The sequence below is a fragment of the Portunus trituberculatus genome, chromosome 48 (genome assembly GCF_017591435.1).
Source record: "Portunus trituberculatus isolate SZX2019 chromosome 48, ASM1759143v1, whole genome shotgun sequence".
In the NCBI taxonomy this organism is placed as follows: Eukaryota; Metazoa; Arthropoda; class Malacostraca; order Decapoda; family Portunidae; genus Portunus; species Portunus trituberculatus.
Genome location: NC_059302.1, coordinates 17866281 through 17887329, shown reverse-complemented (window position 1 = coordinate 17887329; position 21049 = coordinate 17866281). Strand labels below are relative to the sequence as shown.

At 39.1% G+C, this 21049-nt stretch overlaps 1 protein-coding gene across 1 annotated transcript; it reads left to right on the top strand.

The window, feature by feature from the left end:
* The first annotated feature begins 3923 nt into the window (after window positions 1-3923).
* LOC123498680 lies at window positions 3924-15954 on the top strand. Its single transcript, XM_045246018.1, has 5 exons — window positions 3924-4418; window positions 6160-6284; window positions 14751-14842; window positions 15228-15455; window positions 15810-15954. The coding sequence occupies exons 1-5, from the start codon at window positions 4198-4200 to the stop codon at window positions 15891-15893; spliced, it is 750 nt and encodes a 249-aa protein (XP_045101953.1). The 5' UTR covers window positions 3924-4197; the 3' UTR covers window positions 15894-15954.
* Window positions 15955-21049: the final 5095 nt, after the last annotated feature.

Sequence of the window (21049 nt, the reverse complement as noted above, 5' to 3'; positions counted from 1 at the left end):
CCGTGCGCCAAGCCATAATAATTATGACCTCGCCATCTTGAGACCAGTTTTTATTTTCTCTTTATAATACCCAATAGTTATGATGTGCGTTGCTGCCATAATACAAAAAGAAAGACAAAACCATATTCCTACATTGCACTTTTCCATACATTCATCTAACTCATCCAGAATTAGCTCAAAGTAGTTATTTTGGTTCATACGAACATTCTTAGGCAAAAACACTAATTTTCCAATACCATAGTAAGAAAAACAACCCCACACCATCAAAGAATGTGGGTGTTTTACTATGTGTGTCGTGTAGCTAGTCTATTGGTTAGGTGAGCCATGTGTGAAGTAGTTTTGAAACTGCGCGGCAACTCCATATCTATCTATCTATTTATCTATCTATCTATCTATCTATCTATCTATCTATCTATCATCTATCTATCTATCTATCTATCTATCTATATATATATATATATATATATATATATATATATATATATATATATATATATATATATATATATATATATATATATTTTTCTGCCCGCCTCCGCCTGGGCCAGACCATACTCCTTACTTGCATCGCATACGTTGACTGTCTCGTGACCCCTTCTGCCCTTGGTATAGGACTACCCCTGAGGCCATGGAACATTTCCTGCTTCAATGCCCATGCCTCCTCTCTCAACATACTGCATTACGCTCCCGGCTCTCCGCTCTGGCCATTACAACACTCAACCTGCCCACTCTCTTGGCGGCCTCAGGCGTCCACTCCTGGCAACCTGCTGTCCTTCGCCTTACTTGTGCCTTCTTGAGGAAGACTGGCCAGCTACCACGCCTGTGATACCCACACAGGACTACCCCAGGGCTCATAAGGATTCAAAAGAGGCCACGAAGATCTATGGGTCTGATTGACTCGCTGGGCCCCTGACACCGATCCGGGGCCCACATGAGTCATATAGACACATACCAGTGGATGCGCGGATGGAAGAACTTCTGGACCGTGGTGTTGATACGCTCCCTTGATGAAAGGAAATGCTTCATTCACCCAGCCAAGGTATCCAGGGCTGTGTGTCTCATAACTCAAGGGGGCAATCACAGCCTACCCTCTAAAGACAACTCTTCTACTTCTCACAAAACTACATGCAGTTACTGCACACACACCCTTCACTTAAGATTAAAAAAAAAAAAAAAAAAAAAAAAAAATGGCGACTCTAAATCCAGTCACAGAGTCCTCTTCTGGGGAGGGGACCAGAAATGTCTCCAGGTCGATCGGACTGCTTTCTCGTTGGTGATCCAAAATGTCTTGACACTTCCCTCAACTTTTTCTTTATAAACTTCTGCAGCATTCGCAGTCTTATATCTAATTTTCAATCTGTACAACACCGTACCTTTCCTCTACTAAACCTCATCTTTTCCTCTCTGAAACACAACTGTCTGAGGCAACTGACAATAGCCCCTTTTCTCTTCCCTCCTACTTTCTCTATTCTCATTTTCGTTCCAAAGCCGGATGATGCGTCTATGTGCACAACGACTTAACTTGCTGTCGAGCCCACGCTCTTGAATCTTCAGAGTTTTCCACCATCTACCTTAGACTTAACGGTCACTCTAACTAAATTTAACTGTACTGTCTATCTCTCTCCTAACTCCTCTGACTATAGTAAATTCTTTGATATTCTGTCCCTCTAACCCTTTCACGGAGATCTTCATCCTTGGAGATTTTAATGTTCACCGCCAGCTTTGGCTTTCCTCTCCCTTCACTGACCATCCTGGTGAACTAGCCTTCAACTTTGCTATCCTCCATGACCTAGAGCAACTGGTGCAACATCCTAATCTTATCCATGACCGTCTTGGAGATACGCCCAACATTCTTGATTTTTTCTTCACCTCTAATCCTTCAGCTTATGCTGTTACCTTAACTTCTCCGTTGGGCTCCTCCGATCACAATCTCATTTCTGTATCTTATCCTATTTCTCCAATTCCTCCTCAGGATGGCCCAAAGCAGAGGTTCCTCCGGCGTTTTACCTCTGCCTGATGGGGGGAACCTGAGGAGGTACTATGCTGATTTTCCCTGGAATGATTACTGTTTCCTTGTCAGAGACCCATCTCTGTGTGCTGAACACATAAAGGAGGTGATAATGTTTTTTTTTTTCCTATGTAGGTAAGACAGCCATCCAAGGACAAAAAATAAAAGTAAAAAAATGAGGCCCACTTGAGTGCTGGTTCTCTACAAAGAAGAAAAGCGTCAGCCAAAATTAGGGAGCAAATGCCTCGATACCTCCCTCTTAAAAGATGACAAGTTGTAGGAAGTCGGAAATACAGATGCAGGGAGGGAGTTCCAGAGTTTATCAATGAAATGTATGAATGATTGGGAGTACTGGGCTGCGTTTGAGACGGCGCACCGGAACATGCCGGCGCGACACGTATCCTCTCAAACGCGGGTGAGAGGTAGCGAGTTGCCGTGCCGGGATTCTTTGGGACGCCCGCTCCCGAGAGGTGGTGCTGCGGTGACGTCATTAACAAACATGGCGGCCCAAACAACGTGTTTCCAGTGCCCTTCGTGCCCTTTCCAGGGACTAGACTATGACTTGGTTTTCCGTTACGCTCACAGATGCACTGGGAAGTACTTTACAAGTACCTGAGTGGGAGAGGTGCTTTGAAGCAGTGGCAATATTTAGCAGTCATGGATGAAATATTTGCTGGAGATCCATCATAGCTCCTGATGCTTTGGCCGCCAGGGACGCGTTACCATAGCAACGAAGTGGGTTTGTTTATTTTACAGATGAAGCTCCCAAAAGCGTTTGAAAAGACGATCCGGGAGTCTCGCTACGCCGGCTCATGCCGGTGCGCCGTCTCAAACGCAGCCCTGGTTAACTCTTGCCTTAGATAGTTGGACAGAATAGGCCCGGGATGAGAGAAAGAAGAAAAGCCTTTTGCAGTGAGGCTGCAGGAGGAGGGGAGGCCTGTAGTTAGCAAGATCAGTAGAACAGTTGGCATGAAATAGCGATGACAGATAGAAAAAGATGCAACATTTCGGCGGTGAGAAAGAGGCTGAAGACAGTCAGAGGAGGTGGAGTTGATGAGACGAAAAACTTTTGATTCCACACAATTTTACTAAAATCTAGTAAAACTGTGTGACTGGCACTCCCCCAAACATGCGAAAAGTACTCCATACAGGGGCGGATAATTAAGGCCCTTGTATAGAGTTAGCAGTTGGAGGAACGAGAAAAACTGGTGGAGACGCCTCAGAACGCCTAACTTCATAGAAGCAAGAGATGAGATGTGAATTTTCCAGTTAAGATTATGAGAGAGAGAGAGAGAGAGAGAGAGAGAGAGAGAGAGAGAGTGTGTGTGTGTTGGTGGGGGTATAGTGGTAGTAGTAGTAGTAGTAGAAGTAGTAGTAGTAGTAGTAGTAGTAGTAGTAGTAGTAGTAGTAGTAGTAGTAGTAGTAGTAGTAGTACTACTAGTAGTAGTAGTAGTAGTAGTAGTAATAGTAGTAGTAGTAGTAGTGGAAGACAGTAGTAATTGTAGTAGTAGTAGTAGTAGTAGTAGTAGTAGTAGTAGTAGTAGTAGTAGTGGAAGAAGAAGTAGTAATAGTAGTGATAATAGTGAATGGATAAAGGACGAATCTACGTAGAATGCAGTAAACTCTTGATCGATTCCTTAGCAACGGCGTCCGTAGCAACGAGCGCTATGTTCTATGCTGACGGGAGGCAGTTGCATCTAAGAGATCGAGCTCCAAACTCGTAGTGTATGTGTGCGTCTAGTGGAACGAAACGGGAATCAGAGGAGAAAACGCTCATATTGAAACTGGATGACTAAAAAAACTAACTTAAACTATAAAAGTATCAACGGTAGTATTTGATTTATAAGCACTGTATTCTGAAACACATCACATCTGGAATACCTTCTAAAGGGTTTTCATGGCTATTATAATTTTCCTTGATTATCTTAGTTGTAGATTAACAAGATCTCTATATTTCTAACATTAGAAGTACCATTGAGAACCCAGTTTGTAATAATTTATGTGGCATCTTAACATGTAATCGCAATATGAGAGAATGAATTGTTGCTGAATCCGAGGAGGTATGAAACCATGCACTTTTGAGTGCGGTGGTGATTAAAATATTATACGTGTGACTTTTCTTGCCTAAGTTATTCATTGAGGCAGATTGATAAGTATAAGAGAATAGTGAGGAAGTAAGAAGAGCCATCATGCTTTCAAGTAGCGAGGAGGAAGAGCGCACAGAGGAAGAAAGAGAAGCTGAGGGTGATGAAAAGGAGGAGGAGGAAGAAGAGGAGCCGCAGGACCTTAGGGTGTGGTGGATGGTGAGGTGGGTGTGTCAGCTGCTAGGTTACGCCCCTACCACCCGCCCAGCCCGCTTGGTGTGGCCTGAACACCCTGATCATCACTACACGCCTGCCCTAGTCGCCAGGTATTCCACTTTCTTATCTCTATTTTTATATGTAAAGAATCGCTGAAGAAGCACATTCTATATTCAGAACTTTCTGGCATTATAGACATTAATTGTTTTCAACATGTAGTGATTATTATTATTTATGTGCTGCAAGACATGTTCATGACTAAATTGGGTTCCACGTCAGCGTTACGGATTTGCTGCTGAGTGGTTCTGTAGTTTTACCCTAAATTGTCCAAGTACCCCCACGTTCAGGCTATTCATGTTTATTGCGATGGGTCAGTCAATGACAACAGGTCAGGATATGGGCTGTTCATCCGCAACTACATCTCTGCCAATCACTACACTGACACTGAGGTTTCCAGGCGGCTCCCTGCACACATGTCTTCCACTAGAGCAGAACTGTATGCCGTACTGGAGGCGCTCCGTATTGTGACACCTCTTCATAAAAATGTTTATCTCTTTGTTGACAGTGTGGCTGCTTTGCATGCTCTTCAGTCCACCTCCCCCACGGCCTGTGATCTAGTTAATAAGTGTCTTGATCTTATCCACGCCCTAGAAGGTGCTGGTGCTGCTGTCCATTTCACCTGGATACCCTCTCATGTGGGTATCCCGCTAAATGAAAAGGCAGACCGCCTTGCTCAGTGTGCCCTCCAAGATAACACAGTGGACCCTGGCACTGAGTACACACTGGGTTATGTTAAGAGTAACATTAAGGACTTTGTACTTAGTAGCATTAGTGATCAGTTGGTGCTTTGTTGCCATAGAGGCAGTGGCACTAGTCTTCATTATGCACGTGTCTCCCAGAGCTGTGCTTACACCTATGGGAGACACTGCATCACACGACAGGGTGGCAATGAGGCTCAGATTAGGCTACAAACACTTTTGGGAAGTCAGTGCTTCTCTTGGTGTGTGCTGTGTGCTGCACCAAGGAACACACACTTCACTATATCATGGAATGTCCTCTCATTGCTAAATTTAGGCCACAAAGTCAACATAACTTGTATACCCTTATTGACCATCTCCTAGACTCAACCACTCTCATGGATATACTCAAGGAATATCCTCAGTTTGCTCCCAGACTGTAGGATGTTTATGCAGTAAGATGTACAATATCTGTAGAACTTAATTTATTTAAGTACTTGTATTCTTGTTATGTATACTGTCTATCTATATATTTTTGATACATTAACTGTACATCTTTCCCCAGGGGGTGGGTGGCAAGGTCCATCTTCTTTTGTTGTATTTCATTATTAATGCAACAATAAATGTATCAGTCAATCAGGTTTTCAGGTAATACTGCCACAACGTTCGCTGATGGAAGCTATAGGTTCCAAAATGTGTTCTTATGATTTTAATGGTTATTGAATATGATTTTTCCAACATTGGGAAACATCAAGGACTTAGGTCTGTGGCCCTTGGAAATAGTCATTGAGAACTGAGACCCCAAAAGCCCAAACATGAGTGGCTGACTGAGGCTGAGTGCCTTAGCAGTTCCTGCCTGCTAGTAAATTCTCTCTCTCTCTCTCTCTCTCTCTCTCTCTCTCTCTCTCTCTCTCTCTCTCTCTCTCTCTCTCTCTCTCTCTCTCTCTCTCTTTCTTTCTTTCTTTCTTTCTTTCTTTCTTTCTTTCTTTCTTTCTCTCTCTCTCTCTCTCTCTCTCTCTCTCTCTCTCTCTCTCTCTCTCTCTCTCTCTCTCTCTCTCTCTCTCTCTCTCGAAATCAGTGCAACACTTCTACATAATATGGCGTCATGTTACAGATTCTTGGACGAAGCTGCGAAGGGAAAGAGTTTGGTCTTCTGGCAAGCAGATTATGCAGAGGAAGATGATGACATGGATGCATCTCCCACCGACTACTCCCCGCCTTATCCTATCGCTTCTACAGGTTTGTCTTTGTCTTTCATTTAATCAGTGATCACTTGAGCAAACAATCGATCATTTAGTTAACACATAGACATACCGCCAAGTGTAATAGCCTTGGATTCTATAAGATAGCTAACCACATCCAAAGCTTTTGAGACGCGTGTTTTGTTTTAAACCTTTTTCACTCAGTTTTTCAGGTACAGGTAATCTCAGTTTACGTGTGTTTGATTTACACATTTTTGTTATAACGCGACCGAAAAAATATTATAATCAACGTTTGCTTATACGTGATGTGGCCCAACTGCATTTTCAAACTGAGCTCCAGACACAATTTCTAACTGCACGCCAGAGAGTTCTGCAGCTGGCCGATAGGTGGGAGCTCCGCTCTTCTCGTGCCTCATTTGCAGTCTGCCAGCACTCAATACAGATGGAATCTCTTCAGTCTGCCTGTAATTCACCAAGATGGCTCCAAAATGTCCTTCATCTTCTGCATGTGGGGTTATTTTTGATAAGTGGATTTTTTGATAAAGTGGTAAAGCTCAGAGGAAGATGGTGACTGACTGTAGTGTGAGTGGTGACGCAGTGAGTGTTGTGTTTACGTATTCTTTGTTTTGTTGTTTTCTCTTATTATTTTTTGCTTTGTCTTATTATTTCTTGCTTTTCCCTTTACTTTAAATACACTTCTAGTATTTAGAATGGTAAATGATAAAAACATGTTAAATATGCCAAATAAATGGAGTATTTTGTACAAATTTTTTTGGACCACATCCTGGATCCTCCCTATTATCTGTTATTCTTATGAGAATTTGTTTTACGCGAATTTTGATATATGCGATGCCTCTTGGAACACATCTACCGCATAAATCGAGAGTTACCTGTACTTTTATATTTTGTGTTTTCTGTTTGGTTTGGATGCCTAGTAATTGGATTATTTATTTATTTATTTATTTATTCATTTATTTGTATAAATATATTTGTATATTATTTTTTGCCATAGGGACTAATTGTACAGGAAAGTTAAATAATGAAAACCAGATTATCTCTTTAAACACTAAATGCTTTAAACACTTTTATGATGAGACATGAAAAGGTGTGCATTGGTAGTGAGGTTGTTATATAAAAATATACACTGTACTTACACGTACTTAACCCCTTCCTTACCGCAGCCACCCCCCGATATAAACAAAGCGTTCCCCTCCTATACCGCAGCCCCCTGCCCGTGTGCGCACGTGCCTCACGGCCAGATCTGCGCATTATATTTCTTTCTAACTCAGTGTTATGTACTTTTTTCTAAACATATTTTTGTCATTTTATTAATAAAAGAAAATGTAAACATAATCATAAATTGTGCACTAATCATAAATTCAGCACCACACACTCTGCACCTGGTGAGGGTGGCCCTGAGGCAGTCATAACTAGGCTGCTCCCCTTCACTTGCCGAGAGGGTTTCAACACTGCTGTCACTATCACTCTCTCCTATTTCTTTTTCAGGATCATAGTCTGAATCATATTCATCTGGAGAGTCTTCCAGTATATCCTCACTATCTGTCTCATAATTATGATAATCCTCATCGCTGCTACACGAAGCAGACGCCATTATCTCTAACTAGAGGCAATAGAACAGTTTCACCACGGCCGATACTAGAGAACTGATGTTCTTGGGGGGACTGTGGGAATAATATGTCAAAGAATAGTGATTGACTTTATAGTTTATGCATGAAAAATTAACTCCGATATTGATTGGCTAGTGGGGAGGATGGTTTTGTTACGCTGGGGTGGCTAAAAATAACGCCTCCAGTGTTTGTTTGTTTATAGTGAACCACGTGGAGCAAAGGCAAAATCCGCACTCAGGCTACGGTTATACACGGAAATGTATTGGTGTGGTACACACGTACCACGGCGGCATCTTGCGGTACCACGAGGTCGCTTTTGCGCATGGTACGCACGTACCACAAAACAGTCTTGCGGTATGGAAGGGGTTAAACATAAAAATGTACATACTGTGATAATACTGAGGTAGTAATGGTAGTAGTAGCAGTAGTAGTAGCAGCAGTGGCAATAGTAGGAGGAGGAGAGAGAAGATGTCAGCATTAATAATAAGAATAATAAATATTGATAATATAAGGACCACATCCTGGATCCTCCCTATTATCTATTATTCTTATGAGAATTTGTTTTACGCGAATTTTGATATATGCGATGCCTCTTGGAACACATCTACCGCGTAAATCGAGAGTTACCTGTACTTTTATATTTTGTGTTTTCTGTTTGGTTTGGATGCCTAGTAATTGGATTATTTATTTATTTATTTATTTATTTATTTATTTATTTATTTGTATGAATATATTTGTATATTATTTTTTGCCATAGGGACTAATTGTACAGGAAAGTTAAATAATGAAAACCAGATTATCTCTTTAAACACTAAATGCTTTAAACACTTTAATGATGAGACATGAAAAGGTGTGCATTGGTAGTGAGGTTGTTGTATAAAAATATACACTGTACTTACACATACTTAAACATAAAAATTTACATACTGTGATAATACTGAGGTAGTAATGGTAGTAGTAGCAGTAGTAGTAGCAGCAGTGGCAATAGTAGGAGGAGGAGAGAGAAGATGTCAGCATTAATAATAAGAATAATAAATATTGATAATATAAGGGTGATAGTAATAATAACAATAATAATAATAATAATAACTATAGTGATAATAATAATGATAATAGTAATAATAGTGATGATAATAATGTAGTAAGAATAGTAATGATAATAATAATAATAATAATAATAATAATGATAATAATAATAATAATAAAATAATGAAAATTATGATAATAATATGTAATAATGTGCTGTATATTGTTAAGAGGTTAAGTGGTTCTCCCCCTGAGGGCCAGGGAAACAGTGTAATCCTTTCTTCCTTTTATTAACAATATACAGTTAATTCTATATTTTTGTGGGTGGTGTGAGTGGTGTCCTGGTGTGGACATATTCCCCACCACTGGTTGTACAGGTTCCATGTCAGCATTACGGATTTGCTGCAGAGGTTCAGGCAGCAACTATTACCCTTTTTTTTTTTTTTTTTTTTTTTTTTTTTTTTTACGAAGGGTTCTATGTCACTGTCATGGCATTGTAGTGGAGGTTCAGGGTGGTTCCTGCCCTGTGGGTGATGAGAAGAGAGTGGTAGGGTGTGGCTTGGCAGGCTCCTGGGGTCCCAGAGTACTTCTCTCTACTCCTCTCTGCTTCCAGCGGCAGTGTGAGGGACATGATGGGGATGAGACAACACACATTGCCCACAGACAGGGCATGTGTGGCGGCATTAGTTAGGCAGGTCTGGCCGGTAGCTCAGGAAGGAAGAATAGGGGGTGGAACTCTGGGGACTGGTTACTGTGTTACGCCAGAGGAGGAAGGAAGAAGGAACTCTAGGGACTAGATACTGTGTCTCGCCAGAGGGATAAGGAAGAAGAAACTCTGGGGATGGGTGCGTCTTGCCAGAGGGAAGGGAGGAAGAAGGAGCTCTAGGGACAGGTGTGTCTCATCAGAGGGAGAGGGAGGAAGAGTAGAGGAAAGTGTTTCCTGTCCCCTGAGGCTACCGGATTGCCTTGCTCATAGTCATCTCCTGCCTTTTATATATCTCGGGCTCCAGTGGAGATGTGCTGCACATGTGTGGGGCTCCTCTGGATCTGTGCTTTGTCTGTGGTGTCATTGTCAGCTTCACATATAATAATATTGGTCATACTGTAATTACAAAAAAGCGATACTAGCAGCAGTAGGTGTAACATACATATAGTGGCAGCATCGTAGATAGAATAGGGGGTTGTGAAGTTAATTACAATAGTAATAAAAGAACAGGTATTGTATAGGTAAAAGTACTACAATAGTTATTGTTACAGTTATACAATTGCAGTTATATGTATATACATACTTAGGAATCCAGTCATACATATATGTATAGTGATAGTATTATGTACATTATGTTAATATGGGTAATCAGCACTTTGATAATAGCCAATTCTTCAGTTTATTTTTAAATGTAAATGTACTAGTAGTCTTGTAGATTCTTTAACATCTTGTGACACTGAATTCCATATTGAAGAACCTTTGTACACTAATGATTATGTATATTGTTAAGTTGTCCTTAGGAACATTCAAGGTGTGCTTCTTTCATGTGGAATAGTGATGTGATTACAGGTATGTGGTTGTTTTTAAGTGCGTAAACATGTAAATGGCAATAAAAAGTTTGGATATGTCAGAGGAGTTGAAGGATATTCATTGATTCAAATAGTGGTGGTGTATGCGCATAGAAGTCACTGTTTGTTATTATTTTGATTATTTTCTTATGGAGAATATTTAAATTGTAAAGGTGACAAGGAGAAGTAGATTAAATAGAGTTACAATAAGCTAGGTAAGGATACACTTGGGCATGATACAAGATTTTTATTAGTTCACTTGGAACGAGGTTTTTGACTTGTACTAGAAGTACAATTAAGCGGGAAAGTTTGACATATGGATTTGATATGTGGTGCTTAAAGGTAAGATTTTTGTTAAAAGTAATACCAAGGAATTTTTTTTTATTGACTTGAAGTATGGAATAATTTAAAATAAGTCTGGATAATGATTGGTATTTGGTAATAATGTTTGTACTCGTAAATAGCATATAGTAAATTTTGGCTGTGTTAACAGTAAGCGACTATATAGCTACACTCCATTCAGAAAACTTCACTAGTTCTGAGTTGGCTTTGTGAATGAAGTCAGTGGGGTTGTCACCTTGCATGTATAGTGTGGAGTCATTAGCAAATTGTATTGTGTTAAGGTAGGGGATCTCAACCTTATTCTCATTAAGAACCCTGAGGTATAAGACCTACTCAAATCTCCAGTATTCTGTCATAGAACAGAATGTTAATTTAGTTACTGACACTAACTCAATATGCAATTGTACTGGAAAAAATATTATTAGATCAGCCATCTAAGTTTCCCTGGATATCTTAAAAAAAAATTAATTTAGTGACTGACGCTAACTCAATATGCAATGGCACTGCAAAGGATGTCACTAAATCAGCCACCTAAATATCCCTGGAAATCATCTTGTGAACCCTTGGGGGTTTGCAAACTCTTGTGTTAAGTGAAGTAGAAAAACTGCTAATGTCATTTATATATAGTAGGAATAGTATAGGGCCAAGACTTCTTCCTTGTGGTATGCCAAACTGTGCGGGTTTGATACTGGAGATGGCTTTGTTAAATAATGTATACACCTAATCCTCCGTTATTGTGCAAAATTGGTGCCTAAAAAAATGCACGATATGGGAAAACGCGATAACGGAAGTGAAGAATAAATAGGAAATAAATAAATTGGTGCCTCAACCCAAAAATTTTCCTAAAAAATTTTCCTGTTACCCTAAATTTATTACCATTAATACTGGAGTAGCTTATTAACATTTGACAATCAGAAATGAATGAAAACCAGCTCTGAACAACAGAATACCATGTGTGAGACTGAGGGGTGGTGGTGCTGGTGGTGGTGGTGGTGAGCAGAGTGACTGGAACCAATCAGTTCCCTTATTCAAATCATGTAACGTGAATACACAGCGATGATTGGCTGCTGGGTCCTCCTCCTCATGATCATCATCTTTCTCCCCCTCCACCTCTTCCTCCTCCACCTCTCCCTATCTAAACATTCGTCAGTGTGTGGTTGGGATATGGGTACTACTACTACTACTACTACTACTACTACTACTACTATGGGTGCGCGATAACGACTTTCCAGATGCGCTAAAATTGAATTTTGCAGATTTTCATAAGTCTGCGGTAACACCTAAACGCGATAACGGAAGGACGCGATAATGGAGGGTTAGGTGTAGTGATATCTGTTGGATAAATAACACTTGAATCATTGGTGTACACATCCTCAAATGCCATAATAATATTATCTATTTAGGAAAATGTTATGGTGAACTGTGTCAAAAGCCTTGCTAAAATCAATAAATATAGAGATGATTGATCTATGATCACCTAGGGCAGTATATAGGTCTGAAATAAGTTTGTTTATGGCATCAGAAGTGTTTAGCTCTGGACAAAAACCAAACTGACTATTACTTAAAATTTACTTAAAATTTACTTAAATTTATTACCATTAATACTGGAGTAGCTTATTAACATTTGACAATCAGAAATGAATGAAAACCAGCTCTGAACAACAGAATACCATGTGTGAGACTGAGGGGTGTTGGTGGTGGTGGTGGTGGTGAGCAGAGTGACTGGAACCAATCAGTTCCCTTATTCAAATCATGTAACGTGAATACACAGCGATGATTGGCTGCTGGGTCCTCCTCCTCATGATCATCATCTTTCTCCCCCTCCACCTCTTCCTCCTCCACCTCTCCCTATCTAAACATTCGTCAGTGTGTGGTTGGGATATGGGTACTACTACTACTACTACTACTACTACTACTACTACTACTACTACTACTACTACTACTACTACTACTACTACTACTACTACTACTACTACTACTACTACTACTATGGGTGCGCGATAACGACTTTCCAGATGCACTAAAATTGAATTTTGCAGATTTTCATAAGTCTGCGGTAACGCCTAAACGCGATAACGGAAGGACGCGATAATGGAGGGTTAGGTGTAGTGATATCTGTTGGATAAATAACACTTGAATCATTGGTGTACACATCCTCAAATGCTATAATAATATTATCTATTTAGGAAAATGTTATGGTGAACTGTGTCAAAAGCCTTGCTAAAATCAATAAATATAAAGATGATTGATTTATGATCACCTAGGGCAGTATATAGGTCTGAAATAAGTTTGTTTATGGCATCAGAAGTGTTTAGCTCTGGACAAAAACCAAACTGACTATTACTTAAAATTTACTTAAAAGTGTGTGTTTGTTGAAATAGTCTAAAAGGTATTTTTCATCAACAATTCAAAAATTCTGGAGAAAGCAGAAAGGATGGAAATTGGATGGTAGTTCAAAATATTATTTTTGCTTCCAGGGATGATTTTTGCTATCTCAAAGTGACTGGGAAAACTCTGTCTTTAACGGAATCATTAAAAAGTTTTAAAATAGGTTCACTGAGCAATTCTTTGTTTTCTTTAATGATTTTAACAGGAGTCTCATTGACATTACATTTTTTTTTTATCTTTTAAAGTTGTGATGTGTGATGGCATTTATAATTTCATTAACTGTAACAAGAAGAATACTCATGGAGTGTAGAAAGTTACCATGAAGAAATCATAGGTGAGATCTTTGAGTTCTAGGCAATTTGTTGCTAATTTCTGGAGTAATCTGAGAGGTATTAAAAGCACTTGTTATTTCCTGGGGAGTAGTGTAGTGTCATTGTGGCACACTGCTAGAAGGGGATGTTTTTTTGTTTCCCTTTACTGTTTACAATTTCCTTAATGATTTCCCAAACTCAGTTTTCTTTCTGAAATTAGTAAATTTTTGTTGATAAAAATTTGATTTAACTTTTTTTACTACAGTATTTAGATAGTTTCTATATTCTTTATAGTAGTCAAATGGAATGATACCTAGTTTATATTGTTTATAAAAGTAAAACTTTTGTCTGATTAAGTTAATAATACTCTGAGTTATCTATGGCATTTGCAGTTTTTTTGAATGATTTTGTTGGTGGTGTTATGTAATATGAAAGTTATCTTGTTTATGTTATTAGAACTGGTGTGTTGATAAGAATGGGAAGATGATCTCTGAGAGGAAAGTGAAGTATGCCAGAAGAAGAAGATTCATGAAGGTTTCTCCATATCTAATCCAATAAAGGAGAGGCAGTTGTATTTGTGTTGGGGAATCTAGGTGGACGAGGATTTGAGGAATGTAATTGTTAAACTGCATGGTGAGGAATATTTTTTGTTCCAGAAGATTTATGTTAAAGTTACCTGTGAGGACATTTCTGTTATTGCTGAAAAAGACTATTTGAGAAAAGTTGATCAATGTAGGTAATAAATTCACTAACATTAGTATGTTTGCTATATGGTCTGTATAAGCAAGTAACATTAAAATAAGTAATTTGTAGGGTTATCTTAACACTGCAATGTTCAGCAGTAGTGTAAGAAATACGAGTCATCAATTTTTGTACTTTGCAGGTTACTTTTTTTTTTTTTATATAGATAGCTACTCCTCCTACTTTTGATCTTTCAGGTCTATGTACATAGTATGCATTGAATCCATCCATTTCATGGTGGTGTTCATTGGTGTCTCTCTCTCTCTCTCTCTCTCTCTCTCTCTCTCTCTCTCTCTCTCTCTCTCTCTCTCTCTCTCTCTCTCTCTCTGTCTGTTCTTAGGACTTTTAAAGATGCCATTTGTGTTTTTTCTATTCCAATACCATTGTGAATGTTGCTAAACAAAAAAATTGATATAGTTAATAAGATTGTAATGTTTTTTTCTTTATTTTCTTAGTATCAACTGGAATTCTAGGATCTGATTTACAGTCTCATTTGATCTATTTCCTCTTTAGCTGGTACAAACTCCTTCTCTTGGAAATTTGACAAAAAGGATGAGGACACGGAGGACGAGGAAAATGAGAAGCCAGGGAGTGCCAAAGATGTGGTAAGCTTAATGTTTTGAGATAGTAACAGAATGAAAGAAAACTTTATATAAAATTGGCTGGCTACTCACAACACCTTTATCCAATCAACTATTCTGTCTTTTAGCCTGAATCTTTATTTAATGTTGTTTGTCTCATTTTGTATTTATTTTCCTTCCCTTCTCTTTTCCTTCTGGATGAGTTGATTTAATTTGCTCCTCATAAAATAGAAAATAGTGTTTTTTTTTTCATTTCTTGTCTCATTAAGGAAAAAATTAATAAAGATCCGTAGCTATTTGGTGTTATTTTTTTCTCCTTTCATAGTTTTTATATGAAATTTTCTTTTCTGTCTACAAGATTGAAAAAAGAGTGCTACTATATTTTCTCTTCAATATCTTCCTCCTGCAGCACAAACACACAAGCACCACCAAGATGACTGGACCTTTGCTTCACGTGCAGGAAACAGCTGCCCCTCCCACTGTGGGTGTGCCAGTGGTGCTGGCAAAGAAAGCTTGTGTGGGTGCTGTGCCAGATATGGAGAACAAAAACCAGGCGCAGGAACTAATGCCTCTCCACATCCACCTGACATACCTTCTCCCACACACCCACCATGCCCTCCACACCATCTTCAGACAGGTAGGTTACTTTGGTATGAGTGTCACACGGCTAAATGACCATATTGAAACATCTGCTCCGTACTTTACCTGTGCTACTTTCAGAAGGCTCTAATTGAAGTTACATGGTATTTTAAGTATGCTTTTATAGTTCTAGTGACAGGTTAGGAAGATTTCTATATTAATGAGAGCCTGGCTAATTGTCTCTATGACCTTTGAAAATAGTTGTGGTGAAAGAGATAAGTGTTGCTGATTACTAGCTTGAAAGTGGCAACTGCCTCTAGAACTCTACTGTCACCCTCTTGATTTCTTAAAGCCACAATTTATTGTTTAAATTCCATTAGAGGTTAATAGCGAATTATGTGTGTTCTTTCAGGTGTATGTGCCTCTTTGTGAACGCCTGGGAAGGAATGACCGAACTTCCTACTTGGCTAACCTTGCCCGTAAGTTTTCCAGGTAAGTTTTGATGATATACACACTCTGTGTACTCTCATTGGTGGTCAAGTTTAGCACAAAAATTTATGATTTTTCATTGGCTGCACTGGCCTACAGTGTGACGTCATGCATGACTTACGGTGCGCCAGTACCAGGCTCAGAACATGGTAGATGCTTTCAGTGCTCAGACGTGTGGTCACTTGTCATTGGCTACTTGCTGGAGTTGGTATTTATTGTGTGTCTCTACATTGTGGCTCTCTGGAGTTGATTTTTCTGCACTGTGGCCACTTAATGGGGCATGGAGTATGTAGCAGTTTTGTGTGTGTTTCTGCTCAACAAGACGTGCATAGAGTGTAATAAGTGCAGTGTGCAAAGACATTCAGTGTGGGGTCGCTCACAGGCAGTCTTTTAGTCGTCGACATCTTGTTTACTCTGCTAAATGCCTCTCCAGGGTGGTATGTATTATTGGAATTTGTTTTTATTTTCCTTTTAGATTTACACTTCTGAGTGAGGCTTTTTTTTATCGTTTTATCAATATTTTTCTCCTACGAGACATGTGGATAATGGTTACATATTCATAAATTAACCCATGTTTTATGAAATGAAAATACAAAAAATATTTGTAAATACTGTAAATGTAATGTAAAAAATAATTTGCTAAATTGGAGCAGTTTACCACAAAATATTGTTTATTATTTTTCTTTCAGTATCTAAGCTTTTTAGTATTGCAGCAGGGTGTGATATTCTTCAAAACGAGGCTCAATGCATAGAGCTACATCACACTCATGACAGTAACACCGAGTGTCGCTCTGTTTTTTTGGTCACATCAAGGCAGGGAGGGATGGGGGTGGGGGGTGACTAACCCATATCAGAATGGCAAGAAACTGTGCTGATAAATGCTAGACACTTCAAACAACATAAATACTGAAGCTGGAGGAAATTTCAAATGCGTAGAAAGCAAGAAAGGGGCGAACGTACTTGTACATGATTGACCACAGATAGTAAGCAAAGACTCCACGTACATGTATGTGGTTGACCTCTTACGGGTTAAAGGTTCCTTTATCCCCACATTTCGGCTTTAGGTATTCTAACAAATATTTACATTGATGATTGTCTTGTGGTGGCAAATTCAAAAGAGAAACTTATTACCAATGTACAGTATGTTGCCTCGACTTTGGATGAATTGGATTTCACAATTAACATGGAGAAGTCAGATCTCCAGCCCAGTCATAAAATAGAATTCTTGGGCTTTATTTTAAACTCAAGCGATATGACTATTACACTCACACATGGTAAGGCCATGAAGATCAGGCAGTTAGGACTACAATTATTACAAATGAAAAAGATGTGAATCAGAAATCTGGCAGTTTTTATTGGGACTGTTATGGCTGCAGGAGACTCTATATTTTGGGCCCCGTTGAAATACAAATATTTGGAAGTTCTCAGGAATGAGGCTCTTAAACAAAATTATGGTGACTTTGGTGCTTTATTATGCTTAGATAAGAGAGCAAAGTGTCTTATACGCTGGTGGACAACTAACATTCATTCTTGTGTGAAATCAATACCCACATCAGCCCCAGACTTATTTATTTCCACAGATGCTTCCTTGTCTGGTTGGGGGACTTGTACAGATGAACTCATTACTTGTGGCCAGTGGGGTGAACGTGAAAAAGACCATATTAATATTTTGGAATTGAAAGCTGTTCTTTTTGGACTTTAAGCTCTTTTGCATATGTCTGACATAAGCATATTAGAATAAAATCAGATAATACCACAGTTGTTGTAAACATTAATAATTATGGTAGCATTAAACAACATTTGTTAAACATAACTGAAGAAATTTTTTACTGGGCTCGTGAGCGGGAAATAGACTTGTTTTCTCAATACATCCAAGGTTCCATGAATTTTACACCTGATTTAGCATTCCGTGAGACTGATTTCAATAAGGAATGGAGATTAATGCCCACGGTTTTTAAAGACATTTGAAGAATTTATGGAGAACCCTCTATGGATCTTTTTGCTTCTTGCCTTAACACCCAGTTAAATCTTCTCTATTCTTGGAGACCAGATCCTGAGGTGTTAGGTACAGATGCTTTTTCATTCTGTTGGAGTAGTGATTCACTTCTTTATGCTTTTTCTCCCTTTAGAGTCATAAAAGACGTCATTCGAAAAATAAGGGAAGACAGGGTGTCAGTATTAGTCATTCTGCCGGTCTGGAGAACTCAACCTTGGTTTGTGGAGGCTCTTCACCTGTTGAGAGCTACACCTTGCCTTCTTCCTCAGTGGTGTTGGTACAGTAAGTCCTTGTTTTACGATAGTTTGGTTTATGATAAATTCGCAGATACGATAGTTGACAATTGCTACCACTTTTTCAATTTACAATAAAAATTTGCAGTTACGATATTTAAAATTCCCGCCAAACTTGTTGCTGTGATTGTGCCGCCGCACTGTGGCCAACTGTGAACTAGTCACTTTCACGCCACTACTACAAACACAGTGAAACCTCATGCTCGGTGATATACTTACATTATACTCCGCATTTAATACCAATCCCTGTCCAAAATGTCATAAAAACGTAATTTAGATCGTGATGAAGACATCAAGACTCTACAAAAAGCTTTCAGTTTTATTTAATCTGCAATGGAATTGCTGCAGGAACATGACCCTATCCCCAAAAGAAGTAGCAATGTGGTTAATCAGATGGAACAGACGATGAAAATCTACAGCGAATTATATGACGAGAAATGTAAAAAGATGAAACAGTCCACAATACCAGCTTTTTCCAAACCTGGAGCTAGACCGTCCACTTCACCCACTGGACCTTCAACTTCGTCAATTAAAGCTGGGTCATCAACTTCAAGTGACCAGTTTGAAGGATATGATTCATCTGCTTCACACTCAGCTGGTGCGTCACCCACTTCATTTGCCATATCAGCTGATCATTTTCCTGTGAGCCCTCCTTCCGAGTAAGGCAGGTGAGGTCCCTTGGGAGGGACAAAGGAAGGGCACAAATAGTCCTCTAGCCTTGGAGAGGACCTATACAGAAGATTAACATTAAGAAAGATAAGTAAAACAGTAATTTTTTTTTTTCGGTAATAAACGGCTTGTTCAATTTGTTTCCTTTTTTCGATTGACTTCCGTAATGAGCCGGAACGTATTCTTATCTGATACATGTAAAAACGGGTTTGGTTTATGCTAATTTCGCTGTACGATAAGGTTTTAAGGAATGTATTTCTATCATAAATCGGGGACTTACTATATCTACCTCAGGATCCCGAGCAGATACACCCAGTCAGGAATCTGAGGTTGGCAGTATGGCCTCTGTCAGGGGATCTTTCTGCAGGGCAGGAATTTCGGAACGGGTTACAGACTTTCTATGTAAGGCCTGGGATGAGAAAACCCTTATTGCATATAGGCATATCAAAGTATGAAATGAGTTTTGTGTATGAGAACAGGTTGATCCCTTTTCACCCCCTTTAAATAAACTGCTGGATCATTTACTCTTTTTATTCACTGAGGTAAAGTAGATGGTTCTGATTACAGTTACAGCAGCCTCAATGCTGCCAGGTCGGCTATCTCTGCAGTAGCTAAGATTAATGGGTCTTCAGCAGGCCAGCACAAAGTTGTGTGCTTGTTTATGAGATCAGCAGCTAAACAACGCTCAAAACTGCCTAGGGTTGGATTTACATGGGATCCTGATTTGTTACTAAAGACTTTTGATGGTTGGGGAGGCAACACCCAATTATCTCTTTCAACTTTAACCAAAATGTGACAGGTTTACTCATGCTTTTGTCTGGTCAGAGGTTTCAAACCATTGACTGTTTGGACATCAGGAATATGTTGCTTACCCAGAATGAGATAATTTTTAGAATTGGTGATCCTCTTAAAACATCTAATGTCAAACATCATTTGCAAGAAATAAGTTTTAGTGCTTTTCCTTTGAATGTTAACCTTTGTATTGTTGATGTCATAGGGACATATTTACAGTTGACAAACAAACTGAGAATAAGACCATATAAAAATAAACTCTTGTTAACAACCAGGAAACCTTTTGGGCCGGCATCAAAGGCCACAATTACTAGATGGGTCAAGGATGTCATGAGAGAGTCTGGTATAAGTGAGGATTGGTTTAATGCCTATTCAGTTCAGTCTACATCCACTTCTCAGGCATTTAGGGCAGGAATGGCTTGGGTACGACTTAAAAAAGCAATTGGTTGGAGACGTGAATCTACTTTTACTAAACATTATAACAAGACCATATTACCTGTGAGTTCCTTTGGACAAAACATTCTGGAATCATATGCTAGGAATATGTAATGATCTGGTTTTTTGTCTTGGATTGTGTCTTGTTTCTTGCACAGACATGTATATATGCTAAATTGATGTTTTGGCCTTTTTGTTATGTTGGGGATGAGGCTACGAACAGTCATGCATGATGTCGTGTTGTTGGACAGTGCAGCCATTGAGGAAGTATGAGATCATCGTAACTAACCTTGGTAAGAGTGCAATGATCGGGGTTCCTCTTAGGCTGTGCTGTCCAACTATGCGTTGTCATACTTGCCCACCCATCCCATTTCAATTCATGTCCCTTTGTTTTTGGGGAACTTTTTGTTACATAGCTCATGTTAGTATATTATCGTTCCTCGCATATCTGTATATGATTTCGTCAGTTGCTCTTGTCATCTCTGTGCTAACCAAAAATTCAGTGTTATGTTTTGAGAATGGTTGTTTTTCTCGTGATGTGCTCCCCACATCATTTTCTCATCCCCAACTCCGGATGAAATCTGAGCCTGGTACTGGTGTACTGTAAGTCACACATGACCACGCATAGTTGGACAGAACAATCTAATAGGAACCCTGATCATCGCACACTTACCATGGTAAGTTACAATGATCTCTTAATTCTTTTACTTTGTTGTAATATATTCACTACCATAAGTTGGTGTTGTTACGATAAACTATTGTGAGTTTATCACAATAATCATCAGATATTGTTTATCCGATAATTTTTCACTTATCGACTTGTTGGTATTGTTGATACTTTTGGTTCCAAACCAGCATTAATTGATCATTTATCTATTTATTTATTATTCTTTTTAATATGAGCATGTAAAAGCTTAGAAATTTTAAAATTGAATATTGCTAGTTTTTTCTTTTCTAAAACAGTGCTTTTCATCAGTG

Bases quoted from the DNA above. Each gene is read 5' to 3' on its own strand.
- LOC123498680 (XM_045246018.1), top strand. From the start codon at position 4,198: ATGCTTTCAAGTAGCGAGGAGGAAGAGCGCACAGAGGAAGAAAGAGAA. The intron at 6,285-14,750 runs GTTTGTCTTTGT...TTTCCTCTTTAG, and splicing joins TTATCCTATCGCTTCTACAG to CTGGTACAAACTCCTTCTCT. The intron at 14,843-15,227 runs GTAAGCTTAATG...TTCCTCCTGCAG, and splicing joins CAGGGAGTGCCAAAGATGTG to CACAAACACACAAGCACCAC.